Source organism: Actinia tenebrosa, unplaced genomic scaffold (genome assembly GCF_029948245.1).
Source record: "Actinia tenebrosa isolate PJP-AT-01 unplaced genomic scaffold, QUT_ActTen_1.0 PGA_scaffold15__27_contigs__length_11533743, whole genome shotgun sequence".
Taxonomy (NCBI): Eukaryota; Metazoa; Cnidaria; class Anthozoa; order Actiniaria; family Actiniidae; genus Actinia; species Actinia tenebrosa.
In genome coordinates, this window is record NW_028292575.1 from 10,636,231 (window position 1) to 10,658,956 (window position 22,726).

Below are 22,726 nucleotides of genomic sequence, written 5' to 3' on the forward strand. Positions count from 1 at the left end.
GAAAGCCATTGGGCCATCACGGGATTAGGTATCACAGTAGGGTTGAGCAACAGAGCAGTGAGGGAGGACGACGAATTATAAATGTACTATGCCTATATAAAGCTTCGACTCATTTAACTCTGACACGACGTTTTGATAGGCTGGTCTGGAAGAGGGCGGTAAGACGGTCGGAGGGAGGTCAGATGTAAAGAGCTGAATGTAGAGTGAACCCAGACAATGACAAATTAAAATCAAATTACAATATATTAGTATTACAAATTATAAAGATTCGGTGCGAATTTAAAATAAACATGACTATAAATAAGTCATCACTTCAGTGCGTTGTCTCGATTGAGTTACAATCAGTTTTTCGTGAATATATAACCATGGATTAAAAGGAAAAAAGACGACATGGATACAGGCAAATAAATTGCTCTTGTACCACATCTAGTTCGTTAATGGCTTACTTTTAATATCTTTTTCACTAGTTGAATCTCAAAAAACTCCACTATTTGACGTTCTTTCGTTTGCATGTCAGCACACGGTGCGCTTTGCATTCGGGGTTTGTTTGCGTGTAGGCTGAATATGCTGTGGTTTTATTTTTCTTTGGCACGGCTTCTACATATAGTCTTACGTGTAAAACACTTTAACTTTTGAGAACATTTTAGAGTATTCTATGAATATTTCATTTTTCATTTATAATTAAGAAAATTTGTCCTAAACGAACTACGTCACTTCCTGTATGATAAGCTGTACGGAGGTGAGCTGGGTCTAGTATTGGTTTGTTTTCAGAGCAGATAAATATGAAGAAAAGATCGACGAAAAATGCTTTAAAAACATACTTTAAACCTATTTGGTCGTATATAAACCAGAAAAGAAACATCTAAGGAGGACAAAGTACTATTTAACGATGCCTGGGGAAGTGAGAAATCCGTTAATTCACGCTAGAGACCGATTATTCCGGGCTCTGTTTTTCAAGATGGCTCTGATGTACGCAAGATCTTTTCCTCCTATGGTCCGAATATTACTTGAAATGGGAGTCCTCTTAAAGGTAAAACAATCTATTATACCACTCTTTAGTCTGTGAAACAAACTCGTACACTTTAGAGCTCTTGCCAAACCCTTCATTTTATAGATTTTCATTGAATAATATAGCATCATTGTCATGTGTTGTCTGTGAGAAAGTTCAAGGTTTTCCTTCTGATTAGCACGTACACGTATGTATAGGGTTCAGAAAAGTCTGGATAGTATTTCGTAATCTTCATTCCCGAGAAATTTGAACTCCTCCTAATATTTATTCAACGAAAATTTATTTTTATTTCCCTATAGAATACTTAAAAGCAATTGAAGTTAAATGAAATTTTGAATAACATACATATTAATTAAAATAAATGCTGAAAATATTCAAGAAATTAGAAGTGACGTGCCAAGTTTTTAATTGGTTTCGTCCTTCAAAAATGAGTCATTTATATCATATTACTTGGTTAATATATTAATATATGAATTCTGACTCAAAAAATTGATCTTAAAGTTAAAATGATATGAATATAAACAGTATAAATATTCTTAATTTTTGTATTTATGTTGAATAACTCTTTTATTTTCAGGCAATTATATGTTTCATTATCTTGGCATATATTCACAACGCATTCTCCAGAACCCCCATTAATTGCCTAGATAATGTTAAAAACACATGGCCTAGAGATGGCGTTTTGAGGGTGACAATATCAAGGGGACAAGCTGTAAGAAAATTATCAGAAAATGAACTAAAGCATAATATATCCAATATAAATAATATGTCATTGGTTAATACAAGTATAAGCAATCGGTCAATGATTGGGAATATTACAGACTATGAGGATATGGTAAAAGAAGGTGATGACAACTCGACGGCAGAAATATATGGTTTGATACCTAATGGCAGACAAGAGAAGAACCAAGTTCCTGTTAGAGATACCCTTGTGCCTTCAGCATTTGATTTTCTTGGTCACAATAAAGAAGGTTCGTGCAGCACCATTTCAACCTTAACGTCATGCTGCTTATTATAATGAGCATGAAACAATTGTAATATTTATGTACAAAAAAAGAAAAGATTTCCTAATTGTTCTTAATGTCACTTCATGTCTTGAATGTTCATTAACTTAATTACAAGTTTTCTCTATAAAAAAATGTGGCTGACAGCAAATAATGGTAGTAAGTGTTTGACCACCATTTGGAGGATAATAACCCAGCCATTTTTTTGAACCCCGAAACAACCTCTGGGTTTATCTATAACAACAAGGAATGGAAGGGGGGTCCGGATCCCTAATTACGTGCTATTTTTTCCCGCATGTTGCAACAATTATAAGCAACAAACAAATTCAACATATTCAGAGGCGTTTGAATAAATTAAAATAAAAAAAATAAATTTAGTTCCCCTTGTTAATTTTTTAGATGAGAAGAAAGATGAATATTCCATGGAGTATTCCCTTGAGTACGGTTTCCTCAGATTATCACCTGAAGCCAGACATAGGCTGAACATCACTGTTATGGTTGTGAAACTAAGTAAGTACCAGTTGTACGTGTTTTATGTACTCCCTATATTAATACCATTACTTAAGTACATGTATACTGGAATTTCAGAATAAGCCAGTCTACTGCCTTCTACTATAATCTGCCTTCTACTATAATCTGCCTTCTTCTATAATCTACTTTCTGTTCCTTGCATCAGATGCTTGCACAGCCAGCTACTTCAAACTTATAACACCTAAGAACATTCTGAAAGTCCTGGTATACTGTACATGTAAATACCCTATGGACTTGATATTTCAGTATTGCTTTCAAACAAGGGTTCCTAATTTACCTGGAAGAGATATAATGATTAATTATTTTACTGCATTGTCTGTTCTATCTATACATTTTGCTCATTAGGGACAGGATTTATAGCCTGAAAACTGATATTTCCTAATGCTTTCTACCCCAACTGCATTGGGAACAAGGTTAATTAGTACTACATATTACTTAAATGTATATGGGCTTCAGTGACAGGGTTCTTTACATTATCCTTGTTAACAGATCCTGAGGAAGAGAAGTGCTTTGGTGATGCACTAAGCCGGTTTCTACTGGATGAGTTTCTTGGCTATGATGATGTTTTGATGTCCAGTATTAAGAAACTGGCTGAGAAGGAAGACAATAAAGGTTAATATACAGTTAATACAGTTTTCTAGCTTGGGAGTAATGTTTTCCCATTTTAGTTTTTTTTATATTTAAACATAAATATAGTTTCTATAAGTTGTCTGCAAAAGCTCTCATGTGGGCTCATCTAGGGAGATCACTTTTAGGTTCATCAGCATAGGTCAGGCTGTACTGTAGTATACTTACTGACTTGTATATCATGATATATAATAGGATACCTGAAGAATGTAGTAACTGGTGATCACTTCAGGTTCATTAGCATAGGTCAGGCTGTACTGTAGCATACTTACTGACTTGTATATTATGATATTTAATAGGATACCTGAGGAATGTAGTGACTGGTGATCACTTCAGGTTCATCAGCATGTGGATGGCAAGAAGCTCATACATTGTGGCTTTGATTCTCATGTTTATATTTGTAAGTAATTGCTAATATTTATCAGGAATTAATTTCCATAGATTTATGAGCTATATTACTGTAGATTGTCTTTCTAATAGCAATTGAGCATTTTGCTTTGTTCTCCAGACTATTTCTATCTCCATGTTGCTGAGATATTGCCATCATCAGATATTTATCTTCATTGGTGAGAAAACTATATTTTTTATTTAGTATATCCTCCCTCCTTGATTTCTTCCTTTATTCATTCCTCCATTTGTTTTGCCATTCCCTTAATCTCTCCTTTTTTCAACCCACCCAACCATTCACCCATCCATCCACTCACCTACCCTTTCACTCATCCATCTACCCACCCATCTGTATCCATCCATCCATCCATCCACCCACCCAACCCCTCCCCCCAATAAATCCAACCATCCATCCATTCATCCACCCATCCATCAGTATGTAGTATGTACCACCAGTATATGTGTAATGTAATTAATGATATTAAATTCTTTTTTTTTCCAGTGAATCTACTGCAGATGCTGGATCTGAATGTAACCATTGCATTTCCAGCTGCACCCTTGTTTACAGTCATACTCTCTCTTGTTGGTAAGCAAAAAAGTCCCAGAAATCTTGTCTCATCAGTTATGGTTGCTAAATTCTAATCTGCTAACGATCTGTGTGTTGACTCAGGTCAGCTGTGAAGCTGTTTCAGAGTTCAATAAAATTAATATTAATGTGTGTTTTTGTAGGTATGGAAGCAATAATGTCAGAGTTCTTTAATGACACTACAACTAGTTTCTATATCATACTGATTGTATGGACAGCTGATCAGTATGATGCTATCTGCTGCCACACGCAGCAGAGCAAGAAGTTCTGGCTCAGGTTAGTATCCAAACTATACTCCTTTGTTACTCCTTTATTTTATTGCAGTAATTTTTGCTGGAATGATATACTTTTGTCCTTAGTTTTGCAATTTTTTTCAATGCTTCAGACTGCATTCCTTCTAGCATAAATAAGGTTCTTATTTGTATCATAACAAATATAGCTGTTACAAAATGAGATGATAGATATATTTGAACACTTTGTAGTGAGTGGATTTATAGAAGTTTCAAAGCTGCTGTCAAAAATGAATTATCGTTATGTTCCTTTAGGTTTTTCTACTTGTATCATTTTGCCTTCTATGCGTACCACTATCGCTTCAATGGTCAGTACAGTGGACTGGCACTAGTGACGTCATGGTTGTTTATCCAGGTAAGTTGGTTATTCACTAAGCTGTACTCAGCATTTGTCTTGATGTCGTACCACAACCACTACCATTTGTATGAATAAGTATATGTAATAGGACTCCATGCTGTCCAATTAAGAAATAATTGGACGAGGAAAATTCCGAGGCCTGACAAAATTGGATGAGGCTGAGGCCGAGTCCAATTTGGCAGTCAGAGGAATTTTTTGAGTCTAATTATTATTTTTGATTGTAGAGCATGAAATCCCATTACCTATTATATATAGCTGCCTAATTAATCCTATATCAACAGACCTGTCCAATTAAGAAAATAATTGGGCAGTTACCTATATGGGATTAATGAGAAGCTGTATAATTATACTATTCATAGTAATACTGCCTGATGAAGACACAGGTCAGAGTCAAACATTAATTTTGTACTCTGAAAATATTTTAGATGTCATTCATTTATTTACTTTAATAATGATCAGAGATTATCCTAACAATAATACTCATATCATTAATACTCTAACAATAATAATTTTAGTGTTACAACATGCTATTACCACCCAGAGATCAGTTTGGAATTGTGTCTGAGTTCAGTCTAAGATTATAATCTTTTTTCCAGCATTCTATGTTGTTTTTCTTCCATCACTACGAACTCCCTGCGATTCTAAGCCAGGCTCAGCAATTGAATCCTGAAGATGATCTTCTGGCTGATCCGATACACTTCCTTACGGATGAGGCACAAATTCCTATCCCCCCTGCTGAACAAGCATTACAGAATAATGCGTTACCTGACAATCTACAACAGAATAATGCGTTACCTGACAATTCACAACAGAATAATGCGTTACCTGACAATCTACAACAGAATAATGTGTTACCTGAGAACCCGACACAAAACAATGAGTTACCTGAGAATTCGTTACACAATAATGTGTTACCCGAGAATCCTTTACAGCATCATTCCTTACATGACAATTTGTCATCAAATATTGCGCTACCTGATAATTCACCACACAATAATGCGTTACATGCATTACAGAATGAATCTTTACGAAATAATATGTTACCAAAGGGTGTGTTACAAAATGATACCAAAGACGTTGATGCATTACAAAGTAGTGCGTTACCTGTCACGTTATTACAAAACAGTTTAGTCAATACTACATCACATCATAGTGAAAGCATTACACTAAGTAACGCAGTTGAAAATGAAGACTTTGACAGTGAGACAAAGCTACCATGTAGTAGCCAGGCAAGGACATTAAGCTACGAAACCACAAGTGAGTAGGCCTTTTGAATGATTACATAATTATATTGTTGTTTACAAAGGTTTTGTGGTCCTGGTTTAATCAGTTGTATGTTTCTTATGTTTATAAAATAACTGTTATAAATCTTGCTTTCTGATTGGTTGGGAGTGCGTGCTTTATGAGAGCATACAGCATACATGTGCCCTTTGCATTTTACATATGAGACATATGAGAAAAGGGAAAAAGTGGGGGGGGAGGGATGTAGCCCCCTGCCCCATCCCCTCCATGGCCCCTGTTAAAGCTGTTAAGCCAAGTGGTTGTTTGGGTGTGTGTTTGGATAAGGTATTTCGTGACTGTGTGGGTCACTGTGCTGTGTGTGTTTGGGAAGACGATAACAGTATTTCAGTATTTCAATATTACCTCCTTTTAACCCTTCCTTTTGATTCTAATTGTTGTTGTTGTTTTTTAAATAATTAAGGTATAGAGCCAGGTGCCCTTACTCACAGACTTGGGAACCTTACTGGTCCTTCAAGGTCCATTAAAAAGGAGGACTCTGGTGTTCCTACGTCACCTGGGAGTTCTTCAGAGAAAGAGTTGAGTGCAGGGACCGAGGCAGGTCCTTCATTAGTGCAAAAACAAAAATCAGGTCAGTTAATCAGTGCTCACTGTAGACCCCTTTATATTGGAGGTAGTGTTTCTCCATTTCAAATCAAGCCTTTCCCTAGAGTAACATTGTTCAGTGCTCGAACACGAGAAGACACATTAATGTGGATATAACTCAAACGAAGAATCCTATTCTCAAGAGAATGACATGTGGTCTGAAATGGGACAACATTATGCCCAAGCTATGGCTACACTTCATGATAGTCTTTGTTAAAGTATGTAATCCCTTGTCTTACATCTCTATACCTGTTTTTCTTATTTCAGAGTGAACCTGGTCGAGTTTCTTTGCTGATTGATTCTCAGTTCACTCATTAAGCAGTTGGTCGTACATGGTCACATGTACAGCCCATGGTCACCACGAAACCATGGTAACCCCACAAAAAAAAAAAAGAAACAGTGATATTGCATAATAATAAGTGCAATAATATGATCATGATTCACGAATTTGCTTAGACAGGAAATAATGAGTGAAATCCGATAATCTATTACAGTTTGATTGCTTTAAAAATAATATGCAGCGATTAAAGAAGAAGAATACCAAGATCTGCATGGGATTGTAATCCCTAAATGTTTATATTATGACGTCATTATTTCAGATGACGTCACTTGTCAAAATTGATGTCAAGATGAAGATGTTAGCTGCAGCTGTCAAAATGAAAGAATATGAATTAACCTAAATTTAACGGAAGAGAAAGGAAAGCTTACTATAAAAGAAATGCATGTGTCTGACACGTCTATTGTACATTCACCTAGTTGTTCTAGCTCTTGTAGCAAGGATGGGATATATCCCAGACTGCTTGCTCCAGACTACCATACTCTTTTATTTCTCAAGAAAACCAGTCAGTTAATTATTGAGCGGACAACATTCAAGGGTAGCACAATTTTGAACAACAATCCTTTGCGTGCTCTGTTCTTTTATTATTATTATTCTGTGTTTATTTGTCAGTATTCAAGTAAATCAGTTTCAGTAACAGTTACGACTAAACAGTTCCGACTGTGAACCAGTCAATTCCGAGGCAGTTAGGTGTGGTACTTAAGACAGGTTATATAGTACAGGAGGTTAATACTCGTTTGTAAGGGGTTGGGCTACCTTGGGCTCACCAGTTTTTCCCTCGACCTCTGAACGGCTAATATGTATATGATATTGATGTGTGATGATAATACATGGAAGATTCTAGTAAAGTTGTAGTATGGATATGTTGAAAACTTTATTTATCGGGGAAAAGCAGGACTGTAATTAAAGTATGAATTAGATAGAATTACAATAAAAAAAAGTATTTAATAAAATAAATGATCGTGTGATTTGAATTACAGTTTTTCCCCTTAACCTGCCAATATAAATAGTTAAATGTACTAATCTCATATTTCTTACCAATATTTTACATATTTTCAAACTACAAAAACTAATAACTAAACAACTATAGCTTTAATTTTTTAATTACAAAAATTATCTATCTATTTAATAATTAATATTTTAAATTAATAATAATAAATATAATAAACTAATAATTTATCCCTGGTCAATCGAAATATTTACCATCCAAAATAAATATATATTTTAAATTAATCAGTTATTTTTATCACAGCGTAGATTCGATCTTTGGTTCTTTTCTTGAGATGACTTCTCTAGAAAAAACCTGAAAAAACCTGAAAAATATCAAAAGAAAAATTTTCGATATTTAAGCAAACTACATAAAAATCAATCAGGCCAGTTATCGTACCAAGTGTTCCTCGGTTTCGTTATTCCAACAGCTCTTGCTCTTTGTACAAGAAATGGATTATCACATACGCATGCTCAGTATTCATTCAACCGCTGGCCAAGTAATGATATTACTTTACTCATCCTGGTTTTCTTGTAATAGTCTTGTCAATTCTATTATTTCAGCTTCTTATAACTCTGTTTCTTCAATATCATTTGCCAGTAGGTTGTTATCCAGTACGTAATAAGGAAGAAAGGGGGCTGGATCTAACTCGTATTGATTTGTCTCGGAGGTACTGGCACTAGGATCCATATGACGAGATTCTGTTTCGGGATCGTGTTGGTGTCTAGGATAGGATAGAAGTACAGTAGCATCAGTAGTGCATTGCGTGTATTTTCAGTGCAAGATCGCGACCAAAGGTTATTCTGGGCAAAAAGAAAGGGAGGAAGTCACACGCGGGATTCCACTCTAAACCAATCAAAAGCCAACTCTGTCTACTCAATGGCTTTCGCTCTAAATCCACGTTAGGTCAGTGGGAAACTCGTACAGATATAACTGCACTTTCTAACCTGATAAACAGCTCCTGCTCCGAGGTCAAAGTCTCGTTACTTGCTTGATTTGATATAGTCCATGGCTCCTGTTGACCTGTTAGCTGTAGCAAACTGCAATTTGTAGATAACTGGATTTCTTCAAAGTACCCGTCCATATCACTGTATGAAGAACAGGAATGGAATCGCTTTATTAGTCAAGTGACAGATTATTAGTGCCATAAAAAAGCTGGTCTGGGTCAGCCAGTCATCAGGTCCGATCAGATTGTCTGACATTCTAGATTGGTTGGTCAGTCAAGAGGTCGATTGGTCGTTAAGTCTATAGGTCGATTGGTCGTTAAGTCTATAGGTCGATTGGTCGTTAAGTCTATAGGTCGATTGGTCGATAAGTCTATAGGTTTATTGGTCACCCAGTATGTCGATTAGTTATTAAGTATATCGGTTGATCATTAAGTCGATCGGTTGTTAGTGAGTCATGAAATGGTCAGATAATATACGCCGAATCGAAATATGGCGACTAACTTGTATAACTATTGTTCTTCACTGACTGGTGACTGACTAGCCTCGTGTTCACGTGCAAACAAAAGCGTTGTCACGTATGAGAGGCTAGTCAGTCCGCTACGGTTAGTGCAGATTAATATTTATTCAAATTACTCGCCATATTTCGATTCTGTGTATATGATGTACAGATGTCAAGGACTCACTCTTCTAACTCGTGATCACTGTCATAAACACTGACCTCCATCCTTGAGTACCTCCTCCTGAACAAGAGCTAACTATTAGCTGGGTTATACATATCATGTGTGTATATATGTGCAAGACAAAATAAGGCTGCGTTCATAATGTATGACAGGGGGGCAGGTGAAATTGAGGGGGGATCGGGAAAATTTTGGTAGGAAAAAGGAGGGTGATGGACAAATTTTTATCAGAAAAATGGGGGGATGCACAATTTTTGGAAGAAACCACAAGGCTTGCTTAGCGGGGATCGTATTTTTTAGCATGACTTTAAGGGGGGTGTTTAGAATTATTCTAGACATTTTTACCGCCCCCCTCCCCCTCTGCCATACATTATGAACGCAGCCTAAAGTCCTATAACTCACCATGTCTTATCCTACCTTCTTTGCCTTCGTCTTATTAACCACACTGACAACACCAACAAGAGCACAACAAGTCCTCCAATAGGCAGCGTGATGAACAACACTAACTTTCTTTTCTCGTTATTGCCATGGTAACGTAAATATTCCGGGGTTGTAGTTGGTGATGACGTCACATTATCAGATGTAGTATATGGTTGTGATGTTACGTAGTTAATGCTAGATGGCAAAGTATAAAGTGACGATGATGTCACACGTTCAGATGACGTATGTGTTTGTGATGTCATACTAGATGGCAAAGTGTAAGGTGACGATGATGTCACACTGGATAACGGGAAGGTCGTTGTTGCAGCAGTTGTCACTGGAATGAATGCAGAAGCCTAATTCAGTACCAAATTTAATGGATATCAATTTTGACGTGAGATGAAAATAATTTAGCTGTATAAACTAATTATTAGTTACTTTACATACCCTTGGGTATCATGTGATAGTTGAACTCAAAATTGTACGTCCCATTTCTGTCAACAAATTGTAAAACGACAAAGAGCTTATTGGTTGATGACGTAATATTCCAACCCAGAGGAGACTGGGTACTAGAGAATCTCCCCAGCGAGGGAGCAGACTCGTTACATCCATCCAACACCTCTAGGTAGCTGTTGATGTTACTGGCATGAAAGGTAAATCGAGTGAAATGTACAACCAACAATGGAAATGGAAGGGGTGAATAAGGTTTAATGCGCCATGCGGTGTGTCGTTCTTGATGGACAGATGTTTGGTTCAGATATAGTGAGATTGTTCCTTGGCTTGTGGTCAGAGTCTGGTTACTGTCTGAAACAACAAGAACAGTGATATCTTCGTATCTTTGAGTTACTATATACATAACCTTAACCTCAACCCCACAGCATGCCACAACACACCATACAAAACAACACCCCACATAACATCACTCTACACTACACCACACCAAACCTGACCAGACTTCTAAACAAGTCACATCACTGCATTGCACCACACCACACCACACCACACCACACCACACCACACCACACCACACCACACCACACCACACCACACCACACCACAAGAACACCACACCACACCACACCACACCACATCACACCACACAACTGCTACAACCAACACATCTTACACGACACCAAACCAATACTCACCAACTGGGAGCATTGTTTTCTACTCACTTTGATAATAGCAGTATCTTAGAGCGTAGTTGTCATCTACAAAAGGATGAAACCCTCGGAATGTCATTTTCTCCTGAACAGAAAATCGTAGATATTCTTGTGTTGTTCTTGCCCACTTAACAGACTGACATTCACTTGAATTGTAAGCCAGGAGAAGAAACGGTCTGTTTACTGGTAAAGAAATGCTGTTCTCTTTTGACCCATCTACTTTACAGCAGTAGTTAATTCTAGTGCTGCTAGCGAACACACCTGACGGTAACATACCATGCTTAGGATGGTGATTGCCATTGGGTGCATCTTTGTTCTTCCATCCTATTGAACCATTAACGAACCCTGGTGGACAAGGCCTGAACAGCCCTTGATAGATACAATACTGGCCTGTGAAACAAGAAAACGATGAGTCTCTGAAAATGAGTGGAGTTGAACACGAAATGAAGGTTTATGCATGTCGTTCCATTTCCATTAAAATTGTGTTGATACCCTGAAACAGCCCCTGGGTCAAACAGCTCACAGATTGAGTTGGAATTTAGCATGTTAGGTTTTGAGGAGGGGGAAGACTGCAGAACCCAAACCCAGCGGAAAACCCTTGAATCAAGGGAGAGACCTAATAAACTCTACTAACATGTGGTGCCCAGTCCGGGGATCAAACCAGAGACCCCAGACGTGAGAGGCGAGTTTAATACCGCTACACTACCCCCTTGATTCCATTACCCCCCATACACACATGCTAATCAATAACACTAGTATTGATGTTGTACCATTTGGCCAAGTGCTGTTTAGACCATCATCCTTCTTCTTGATACAGAAATATCTCTTTGTGATCTCCTGGGTGAAGGTTCCTTTAAGATGAGAGTACTGGGGCACTCTTGCTGTTGATTGGTTGTTTAGTATTCTGTCCTCGTACCACCAGCCTCTACCCCACTCAGAACTACACGGACAGACTGTCTTAGGCTGAGGTAACCCATACCATCCACTGGGCCAGACACTTCCTGGAAATAAATGAATGAATACAGCAGGTCATGGTGAATTACATTAATACTAAATAAATAAAATGGGAATTAATAGTGATTCCACCATGTGGCTTTTCTGACACTGGATTAGATTGTCAGCGACCTTTACCCGGAAGTCTGAAGTCGTTTAGGAAGTGAACGAATAAGGTACCAAATGGAATCCCAAAACCATCCAAAATTCCATTCACTATCAGAGATGAATTTTTTTCATGCCCAATAATTTAAATTCCAGTCCTAGTGATGAACTTTAATCCCTTGAAATCCTTCTTAGGAACCACCAGACAATCTGTTCCTTTGTGGAGAAATATGTTAACTGAAACGGTCACGCAAGTAATCTTGCTTGCTATCGTTAGCAAAATTTACCTAATATTAAACGAAGAAAAGTTAATTGAATTAATATTCATGACTGGCGATCATGGAGTGTCGATAGTTTTGTACCACGATTTAATTTCTGTACTCATTTAAGATACCTGAAAAAACACTTGTCACGAACAAGATGGCTGGTACGACGACATGGAGTAGAATGCCTTCTTCAGCGAGGAACGCCATACGAATAAACTCATTGAATCATTCTCCCATCACAGTCGAAAAAAGGGTTTTAGTCTACTAGACGTCCTCTATCTTTACTCTTCGTCAACAACCACTGAACTGAAAAGAAAATCCCGTGATCATGATAAGAACCCCCACATTGTTATTATTACTCACGGACTAAACACCTGACGTGGGAACCCTGTGGATAAGTACACCTTTTAGTTAATGCTAATATGTTTCGCATATTCATATTTAATTCAATTGACCTTTTAGTCAGCATGTTTTTGTAAAATTTTTCAGTGATTAAGTAGCTAGTTAGCCTTCATTCTCGTACCCAAAGTCTCAGCCTTGACATTACTTGCCATGTGTTAGCCGATCACCCTTCGTTGGCCACAGTCGTGTTAAATTGGCGTGTTATTTTTGTCCATCCAATCACGTTGGAAAAGGCGCCGTTCAACCTGATTGACTTACCCAAAACATTGTCATGTCATGTCCTGTCTGGCAAGAAAGATACTAAGAAAGTTACTCAGATAATATACTCGGGGGTCAACTTTTCTGTACAAAATATAACTCAGATTGACAACTCTTACAAAACTGTAGTGATCTTTAGGATGATTGCAATACTGTTCGTTTTAGACTTAGTGAGGTCCCGTCGCTCTGCCGAAAACGGACTTTTAAAAGATATCATGCAGAGTGGTGGTAGTGTGGCGTGGTGGTTGGGGGAGGGAGGGGGGGGGGGGGGGCCTGGTGTGGTTGGCGTGAACTTTTGCGGTGGCCATCGAGTACGAACCAGAATATCACATTAACAAATAAATGCATGAGTTTTCAAGGCTTTTTATTTGGATTTTTAAAATACTGATTTCCAGCTATTTACAAAAGCTCAGTTTTGACAATATTTTCCATCATCGTGCAAGGCGTCTAAGCAGAGTGTAAGTGTACGTTACATGTTATATAGAGAATGTTGTAACAGACGATTTCCGAGATGCGCGAGCGCTATCATATCCCCAATCTATCCAATCTCGTACCCAGAGCCCTTATTTCTTACTGCGCATGCTCGACGAAATAATTGGGCTCTGGAAAACTCCAATATTTCCTATGCTGTGATTGGTTCTCGAGAACAAAGGAAGATACGGGAAGTAAAAATACAGTACTAGGGAAAATAAACAAGATTGCGTCTCGAATTAAGTACAACAAAAATGCCTGTAGGACCGGATTTTTCAAAGTTTTGCTGGTTTTGTAATGGAAATTGTATTGATGTCCATCCAATAGATATTTTCGGAGTTAATTTAACTGAAAACCATCGTCAAAACCTTATTTTCCAAGCTCAAAATCACATGCTCGTTGAACATCCCCGCCATTTTGAATTTACCTAGTCTGTCATAATGCGCATGTGCGAGAAACCCAGAATCTGGGTCTTCCGGTTTGGAGTTTTCCAGAGCCCAATTATTTCGTCGAGCATGCGCAGTAAGAAATAAGGGCTCTGGGTACGAGATTGCAATCTATCGTACCCAGAGCCTTTATTTCCTACTGCGCATGCTCGACGAAATAAATAGGCTCTGGATACGAAATTGAAATATCGTATGCGCAGACATAAAAACAAGGCATTCTCGGGGTGTTAATTGTGAAACCTTTGGAAACCATAGAGTTACATAAGGGATTTGTTAAACCATTGAAGAAAACATTTCGTACGCAGTGAGTTATATTTTTTTCAAAAACTTATTTTCCTACTTCGAACTAAAAGAAATTTCAAAGTAATTCTTCATTAACATAATTTTTTGTGCAAAAAGTCTTGCCAGAAAATATCATCTTAGAAAACATCTATTAATACTTTGATACATTTTGCAGTTCTGTGTTTGGGAAACCTGGAGGATTTCTGGATAAAAAGAGGAAACATAAATGTTATTAAAACGTTTTGGAACACGGTTGAATATTCACTAATTGGCGCTGCTGCCGTATTTCACGCAGATTAAGATTTAATGGCAAACGTGAAACGTCAGTTGACCAATGAAAAATTCTTTAAAATAGGTAAAAAAGATCGAAAAAAGCAGTAAGCAGGTAAAATAATATTTGTCTTTGATGAAAAAGTTCGCAAAACGTAAAGTGAAATACAGAAAAACGATGAAAACGTGGTCATGTTTTTGCCGCTTGTAGCAAGAAAAAACGAGATTCTTAATCTGTCTAATGATTTTCCAATTCAGACCACGTGTCATTCCCTAGAGTATGATTTCTTTGTTAAAACATTTACGCAAGAGACGACACATGAATATGGATGCAACTCAAACAAAGAATCTCAAGAGAAAAGACACATGGTCTGAAATGGGAAAACATCACATCAAAATATTCATTATGATCATCAGCCTATTGCTCACCTATCTAGACGTATCATTTCATCGTCTGAATCAGATGACGTATGTTCTGTCGTGTCCATTAGCTTCAGACGCGTGCTGGTGTCAGTTTCAGCCTGTTTATCGCTGGTTAATGCACATGAAGTACTAATAATAATAATAAATAATATTCTCATTATTAGAACTACTAATAACATACTATTTATGATGTATCCGATAGCGCTTTACGATAGAAAATAATAATTATATAGATGGATGGGAAATAATAAAAACACTTTATTCGCTATCAGAAACAGTCTCAACTACTTACTCGTTCGATTCGGAAACAATTTCATCGATGGACAGCGAAGTTAGTCTTGAATATGCGATTCTGTTATTGAATAATAATGATAAGAATAAGAATGATCGTAAGCGGTTTACGAGGACAAACAGATGGTGGGAGAATGATCACGTGACTCATCCAGACTACAATTCATTTTTAGTATGATGTTGAACCACACACTGATTCCAATACTTTGTTATACTGGTTAATAGATTTTGATTCTGTTGATCTGTCTTTAGGGTAAAGTCTGGATTCTCTCGACAACGAAACTCACGACCGAGAAGCACTGGAGCGAGAGAGTCTGTACAACCCAAGGTAGCAGTCTGCTCGATATATTTGATTTTAAAAAGTAAAGTCAATATCGGAGTTGTTACCAGTTCCTTTGAATTTCGTAAAAATAAGTTTTCCATGGCAACTATCTTAACATCTTTCGTACCTTTTCCTTCGTCGTCTTACCATCATCACTCCAATCATTAAAGCTATAACTAACACAAGCCCCCCAGTCGGCAGTAGAGTGTAGAGTAATAGCATGTTGTTGCCATGGTGATGAAGATGGGTACCTGGGTTATTGGTTGGAATTGACGTCACTTTTGATGATGACGTAAACGGTGAAGTTGACGTAATTTCGGTCGTCGTTTCGGGTGTTGGTGGATATGAAGTCGTTTTTATTTCTGCAGTAGAAGACACTGAAAAACGCACAATAAAACAACAATGAATAAAATGAAATATTGAAAATTGAATGAATTGAAATGAAAAAGTTTGTAAATAGTTACATCGCTCGGAAGTAGAGAAAAACTCGAGCTTGACAACTGGAGAAGGGGGGTACATGTGTTTCATTCTAATCGTCAAAACCAGGACAAAATTATGGTCTGTATTCATGATTAGGTTCTAATAAACACAACTTTTTACACAAATATTCCATAATCATTTTAAAGGTAATCCAGTACCTGTAGGCGACGCTGATGTCACACTGGATAACGGGAAGGTCGTTGTTGCAGCAGTTGTCACTGGAATGAATGCAGAAGCCTAATTCAGTACCAAATTTAATGGATATCCATTTTTACGTGAGATGAAAATAATTGAGCTGTATAAACTAATTATTAGTTACTTTACATACCCTTGGGTATCATGTGATAGTTGAACTCAAAATTGTACGTCCCATTTCTGTCCCCATTTATTGAGGTTGATGTCAATCCAAGCCAATACATAAAAACATCGAATCCAAGTAGCTTCATGTTTCGTGGGATACTTTCAAATGAGGTACACGATGAAATTCTAAACCTGAAATTGAACAAATCATGCATTGGTGTTCCGCAAAAGTGTATAAGAATATCGAGCAACCACCTTAGTGAAGCATTAACAATAATATTTAATCAATCCCTGCTTCAAGGTATTGTTCCCGATGTTCTTAAAATTTCTAAGGTAACACCTGTCGCCAAAGGAGGAGATGCCATGGATCCAGCTAATTATCGCCCAATTTCAACTTTATCAGCTTTTACTCAAATTTTCGAAAAGCTCGTCTACAAACAGTTGATCAATTACATTAAAAAACACAATTTTTTATTCGAGTTTCAGTTTGGATTTCGAAAAGGCCACTCAACTTCACTAGCCATTACTGAAATAGCGGACAACCTAAGGAAAGCAATAGACAATAAAATGTATACTTGTGGTGCATTTTTAGATTTTTCAAAGGCCTTTGATACTGTTAATCACAAAATTCTAGTAGAAAAGTTATAACTATATGGAGTCAGAGGTATTGCGCTAAATTGGTTTACCAGTTATTTAACAAATAGGCAACAATATGTTGCTTTTGGTAACAACGTATCCTCAAAACAAACGATGAATTGTGGAATTCCTCAGGGTAGCTCTCTTGGACCTCTCTTGTTTTTATTATATATTAATGATTTGCCAAACTGCTCTGATACTCTGAAATTTAGAATATTTGCTGATGACACGAATGTCTTTGCCTCGCACTATGACTTAAGGGAACTTGAAAAACTAATGAACTCTGAGCTCCAAAAAGTTAAGACATGGTGTGACGCAAATAAACTATCAATTAATTATACAAAAACAAATTTCATGATCGTGAAATCAAGTAAAAAGAAAGACGCGGTAATTGATCTGAAATTTCAAAACAGAGATGGTTCAAGCAATTCTTTACAAAGAAAAGACCACATAAAATATTTAGGAGTCATAATTGATGACTGCATATCATGGAGATACCATATTTCTCATGTCTGCTCAAAAATTTCACGAAATATTGGAGTGATATCAAAATTACGGCATTATCTCTCCATTCATCAACTGAAACAAATTTATTACAACCTTGTTTATCCCTACATATCATATGCAATATTGGCCTGGGGAAGCGCTTATAAAACGCGCATTAAGAAAGTGCAAGTCAAACAGAATATAGTTGTAAGAATAATGTTCTTTGCTGTATCTTTTGGCGAAAACACCGAAAGCGCTCTTCCCTTGCTAAATCTCTTGGAGCTTCTCACAGTAAATAATATTTATCGTCTTCATGCTTTAAAATTTACTCATTTATGGCACAAAGGTAAGCTCCCAGAGACACTTTCCTCTTTTTTCAAATATGCAAAAGATATCCATCCTTACAATACCAGGTACGCAGCAAAGCAAAACTTGCATAAATCACAAGTGCGTACCAATATAGGCAAGCAAATGACGGCTAATATGGCGATTGAACTCTGGGAACAAATTCCTAGCCACTTAAAAAATGTTAATGTATTTTCGTTTGCGAAAAAATTAAAAAGTTATTTACTTGCCGACCAATTACAGATAAAAATTTAGTTCTTCCTTAGATTTTCCTTTTTCTAAATATTCTATTTCTTTCTTCATATATGTTAATATATACCATACATGTCATTACTCTAATTGTGGATTAACAGTTTTATTGTTCAGTTAAATTGTAATTATTCTTTATGTACTTGGTTCTTCTTCAGTTTACTCCAATGTTAAATTTTAAATTGCTGGGGTCTAACTCGAAAACCTTATGGTTAATTTAGACCCCAGGCTCTGAATTATGTTCTTTTGACAATTATCTATTCTTTATTTTCTTAGTTGTTTTCTATAGTTGTTTTTCACATTTCATGTAAATTTTCTTGTATGAGCAAATAAAATTGTATTGTATTGTATTGTATTGTGTCAACAAATTGTAAAACGACAAAGAGCTGATTGGTTGATGACGTAATATTCCAACCCAGAAGAGACTGGGTACTAGAGAATCTCCCCAGCGAGGGAGCAGACTCGTTACATCCATCCAACACCTCTAGGTAGTTGTTGATGTTACTGGCATGAAAGGTGAATCGAGTAAAACGAACAACCAACAATGGAAATGGAAGTGGTGAATAAGGTTTGATGCACCATGCGGTGTGTCGTTCTTGATGGACAGATGTTTGGTTCAGATATCGTGAGATTGTTCCTTGGCTTGTGGTCAGAGACTTGTTACTGTCTGAAACAACAAGAACAGTGATGTCTTCGTATCTTTGAATTACTATACACATAACCTTAACTTCATCCCCACACCACACCAAACCACACCACACCACACCACACCACACCACACCATCACATCACACCACGCCACGCCACAACCACACCACACCACACCACACCACACCACACCACACCACACCACAAGAACACCACACCACACCACACCACACCACATCACACCACACAACTGCTACAACCAACACATCTTACACGACACCAAACCAATACTCACCAACTGGGAGCATTGTTTTCTACTCACTTTGATAATAGCAGTATCTTAGAGCGTAGTTGTCATCTACAAAAGGATGAAACCCTCGGAATGTGATATTCTCCTGAACAGAAAATCGTAGATATTCTTGTGTTGTTCTTGCCCACTTAACAGACTGACATTCACTTGAATTATAAGCCAAGAGAAGAAATGGTCTGTTTACTGGTAAAGAAATGCTGTTCTCTTTTGACCCATCTGCTTTACAGCAGTAGTTAATTCTAGTGCTGAACGAAAACACACCTGATGGTACCATACCAGAATGGTGGTTGTCATTTGGTGCATCTTTGTTCTTCAATCCTATTGAACCATTAACAAACCCTGGTGGACAAGGCCTCAACAGCCCTTGATAGATACAATACTGGCCTGTGAAACAAGAGATGTACGATTTTAAAAACCACAATATACTTCATAAAAATTATGATATACAAACAACACTAGTATTATTATTGTACCATTGGGCCAAGGGTTGTCCTGTCCATTGTCCTTCTTCTTGTTACAGAAATATCTCTTTGTGATGGCCTGGTTGAAGGTTCCTTTAAGATGAGAGTATTGGGGCACCCTTGCTGTTGATTGGCAGTTTAGTCTTCTGTCCTCGTACCACCAGCCTCTACCCCACTCAGAACTAGATGGACAACCAGTCTTAGGCTGAGGTAACCCATACCATCCTCTGGGCCAGTCACTTCCTGGACATAAATGAATAAATACAGCAGGTCAATAGTAGTTTAATAAATAAAATGATCGGAATTAACAGTGGTAATCCACTAATAGATAATGTGAAGCTATCAAAGGAGCAAAAAGAACCTACTACGACGAGAAGGTTTCGAACTCCAACCAGAAGGAGTTTTTCCAATTAATAATTGACAGTCTGTCCAAAGTAAAAGGAACACCTATACTTCCAACTCACGACCCTCCACAGAATCTTGCTGACAGATTCAATGCATTCTTCACAGATAAAGTCAGTTCATTAAGGTTTGATAATGACAAGGTACCATCTAAAAGTCTATTTATACCTATTGATGGATTGCAAGAATTCCCAAGAGAGTCAAAAGACAAAAGCATGGCGGCCATTGTGGTGCCGTTAACAATGGATGCTAATGAGAAATCTTTTGTTAAATGGCACCAACATGGCCTCGATGATGTTAAACGTGCAATCGAAGAATTGCAGAACATCCATCATCATGCACTTTTTTCAATGTATACATTAGGATGTGGACAGATATATCATTTTTTGACAAATAAATATCAGTCGTCGATATTTAGAGCCTTCTTGACAAGCATACTATATAGATATCCAGACAATCTATTAGACAACACTGTTTCTTTATGGAGAAAGTGAAATATGTTCACTACAACGGTCACGTAAGTAATCTTGCTTGCTATCGTTAGCAATAAATGTGCTGAAACTTATTCAAAGAAAAGTTAATTAATATTCATGACTGGCGATCATGGAGTGTCGATAGTTTTCTACTGCGATATAATTTCCATACTCATTTATAATTATTAACGATTGTGTCTTTATAATTTGTCGTTTGAAAAGGTTAGAAGTTAGGTTTCTTCTTTACATTCTAAGCATGGAACTCAAATCTGTTCAAACATGTTCGAATAAAGCTAGTGATTGAGTGATAAATAATTGAACAGAGTGCAAGGAAAGAAGCTTTAATAACACCATTTTGATACCTGAATAAACACTTGTCACGAACAAGATGGCTGGTACGACGACATGGAGTAGAATGCCTTCTTCAGCGAGGAATACCATGCGAATAATTTTATCATCAAAGTAGAAGATCTCTGAAGTCTTTTCGATCTCTTCTAATTCTTCCTCAACGACTCACTCAACATGCATGAGCTGAGACAAGAATCGGTGATGACTGACCCTTCGTATTTATAGAACAACTAGACACCTGACTTGGGAACCCTGTGGATAGGTAACGCATTCTTGACGAACTATATTTCCTGCTTGGAGCTTCTTGAAGGTTTGTTTGTTGTGTGTTGGAGGGGGGTGGGGGGGGGGGGAATTGTGTGGGGTGGGGAGAGATTGTGCCATCAATATCATACCACATATACACTTATTTCAATAAAGTTAGTCACCTGAAAAGCTACAAAGCTGAGACCGACAAGGATTATGGATAGATACATTTTACATGTTTTAACTGCTTGATAATTGTTGATAGACTTGAGATTTTCTACCAGTTACAAGTTCACCTCCTCTGAGCACCCTCAACTGCTGCAGTTTGTGTCAACAGCTTTACTTGTTGAATATGTAACATTTCTAGGTTTTTGGTGACTAACTTTATTGAAATAAGTGTAAATACAGAACTAAATTGATAGTTTTCCAAGGTTTTTAATTGAATAACGAAAATATTTTTTCCATCTATTTACAATAAAAAAATTATTTCTTGTAAAATCCTTTATAAACTAGAGTATTTCTTTGGCTTGTGAAAGAAGTTTTATGATTAGCGAGGAGCACCCCAACCTTTATAAGGTGGGTACCTCCTAGCTACAACGATCAAAGTAAAACAAAAGAATAAAACAAGGCAATTTGTCTCTACTCAACTATTTAAATTATCAGTCATTTAACCGATTCCTTCAAGTATTGTCAAGGTTATCCCATCACATTCCAACAATCACTAACATTGTCAATTTATCTATCACTGCTGGTGTGTTTCCACCTCAGTGCAAGACATCGATTCTACGTCCATCAATCCGCAAAAAGCCTTCGCTGGATCCCAACTGCTTCTCTAACTACAGGCCAATTGCCAACCTATCCTTTCTTGGAAAGACGATTGAGAGAGTTGCGACTCAATAACTGAACTCGTACCTTGAAGATCATAATCTTTTTCCAGACTTGCAGTCAAGCACCACTCGACGGAACTGACAGCCCTACTAAAAGTGACTAATGATGTCTTGCGAGCTGTTGACCAACATACTGAAGTTGTGCTTGTTCTCTTAGATCTCTCGGCGGCCTTCGATACTATTGACCACAATATTTTATTAGAGCGAAGGAACACTAGATTTGGCTGTAAAGGAAAAGTACTAAAATGGCTTTCCTCCTATCTCACGAATCGTTCACATTGTGTTAAAATCAAGCACATTACATCTAAAACCTGTGAAGTCCATCATGGCGTGCCTCAAGGATCTGCTTTGGGGCCATTGTTGTTCATTCTCTATACAGCACCCATGGAGGATATAGTGAAGCACCACAAGTTAGACTGCATGATTTATTCTGATGATTGTCAACTATATTTGATCATGAATCGTGGAGAAAGATCATTCTCACTTGCAAAGCTACATGCGTGTATTAATGACATTCATATTTGGAACACTTTGAATAAATTACACTCTAACCATTGGAAAAACTGAGATCATCCATTTTTCCTCGCGGTTTCTTCAAAACGCATCTATCTCCACGATTGAAGTTGGATCTGCTGTCGTCAAAGTCTCTGACAAGGTCCGTGATCTTGGTGTGTTTCTAGATTCAAAGCTTGACTTTCGTAGTCAGATCAACAACATCTGT

At 37.3% G+C, this 22,726-nt stretch overlaps 2 protein-coding genes across 2 annotated transcripts; one reads left to right on the top strand and one right to left on the bottom strand.

Annotated features, from left to right (window-relative positions):
- The first annotated feature begins 730 nt into the window (after positions 1 to 730).
- Positions 731 to 7,970, top strand: LOC116290720 (membralin). Its single transcript, XM_031697821.2, has 12 exons — positions 731 to 1,030; positions 1,587 to 1,980; positions 2,413 to 2,523; positions 3,034 to 3,156; positions 3,471 to 3,571; positions 3,680 to 3,737; positions 4,061 to 4,144; positions 4,288 to 4,420; positions 4,690 to 4,789; positions 5,389 to 6,049; positions 6,495 to 6,662; positions 6,944 to 7,970. Exons 1-12 carry the CDS (start codon positions 890 to 892, stop codon positions 6,946 to 6,948), a joined length of 2,079 nt encoding a protein of 692 aa, XP_031553681.2. The 5' UTR covers positions 731 to 889; the 3' UTR covers positions 6,949 to 7,970.
- A 199-nt stretch (positions 7,971 to 8,169) lies between these two features.
- On the bottom strand, positions 8,170 to 21,103 carry LOC116290721 (uncharacterized). The gene is made up of 14 exons (XM_089030174.1): positions 20,890 to 21,103; positions 19,665 to 19,895; positions 19,204 to 19,575; positions 18,534 to 18,900; positions 16,546 to 16,709; positions 16,376 to 16,435; positions 15,989 to 16,114; positions 11,979 to 12,209; positions 11,221 to 11,598; positions 10,493 to 10,849; positions 10,043 to 10,382; positions 9,632 to 9,688; positions 8,949 to 9,089; positions 8,170 to 8,725 (listed from the first exon to the last, which is right to left on the bottom strand). Exons 1-14 carry the CDS (start codon positions 20,966 to 20,968, stop codon positions 8,569 to 8,571), a joined length of 3,060 nt encoding a protein of 1,019 aa, XP_088886300.1. The 5' UTR covers positions 20,969 to 21,103; the 3' UTR covers positions 8,170 to 8,568.
- Between the last annotated feature and the right edge of the window lie 1,623 nt (positions 21,104 to 22,726).

What these genes read in the sequence shown, in the direction of transcription:
- LOC116290720 (XM_031697821.2), top strand. Translation starts at nt 890, where the DNA reads ATGCCTGGGGAAGTGAGAAATCCGTTAATTCACGCTAGAGACCGATTA. An exon ending in AGTCATACTCTCTCTTGTTG is followed by an intron (nt 4,145 to 4,287) that starts GTAAGCAAAAAA and finishes GTGTTTTTGTAG; the next exon opens with GTATGGAAGCAATAATGTCA. An exon ending in ATTAAGCTACGAAACCACAA is followed by an intron (nt 6,050 to 6,494) that starts GTGAGTAGGCCT and finishes TAAATAATTAAG; the next exon opens with GTATAGAGCCAGGTGCCCTT.
- LOC116290721 (XM_089030174.1), bottom strand. Translation starts at nt 20,968, where the DNA reads ATGGTATTCCTCGCTGAAGAAGGCATTCTACTCCATGTCGTCGTACCA. An exon ending in AATTCCAACCAATAACCCAG is followed by an intron (nt 12,210 to 15,988) that starts GTACCCATCTTC and finishes ATTTATTTCCAG; the next exon opens with GAAGTGTCTGGCCCAGTGGA. An exon ending in AAGATACTGCTATTATCAAA is followed by an intron (nt 10,850 to 11,220) that starts GTGAGTAGAAAA and finishes TTGTTGTTTCAG; the next exon opens with ACAGTAACCAGACTCTGACC.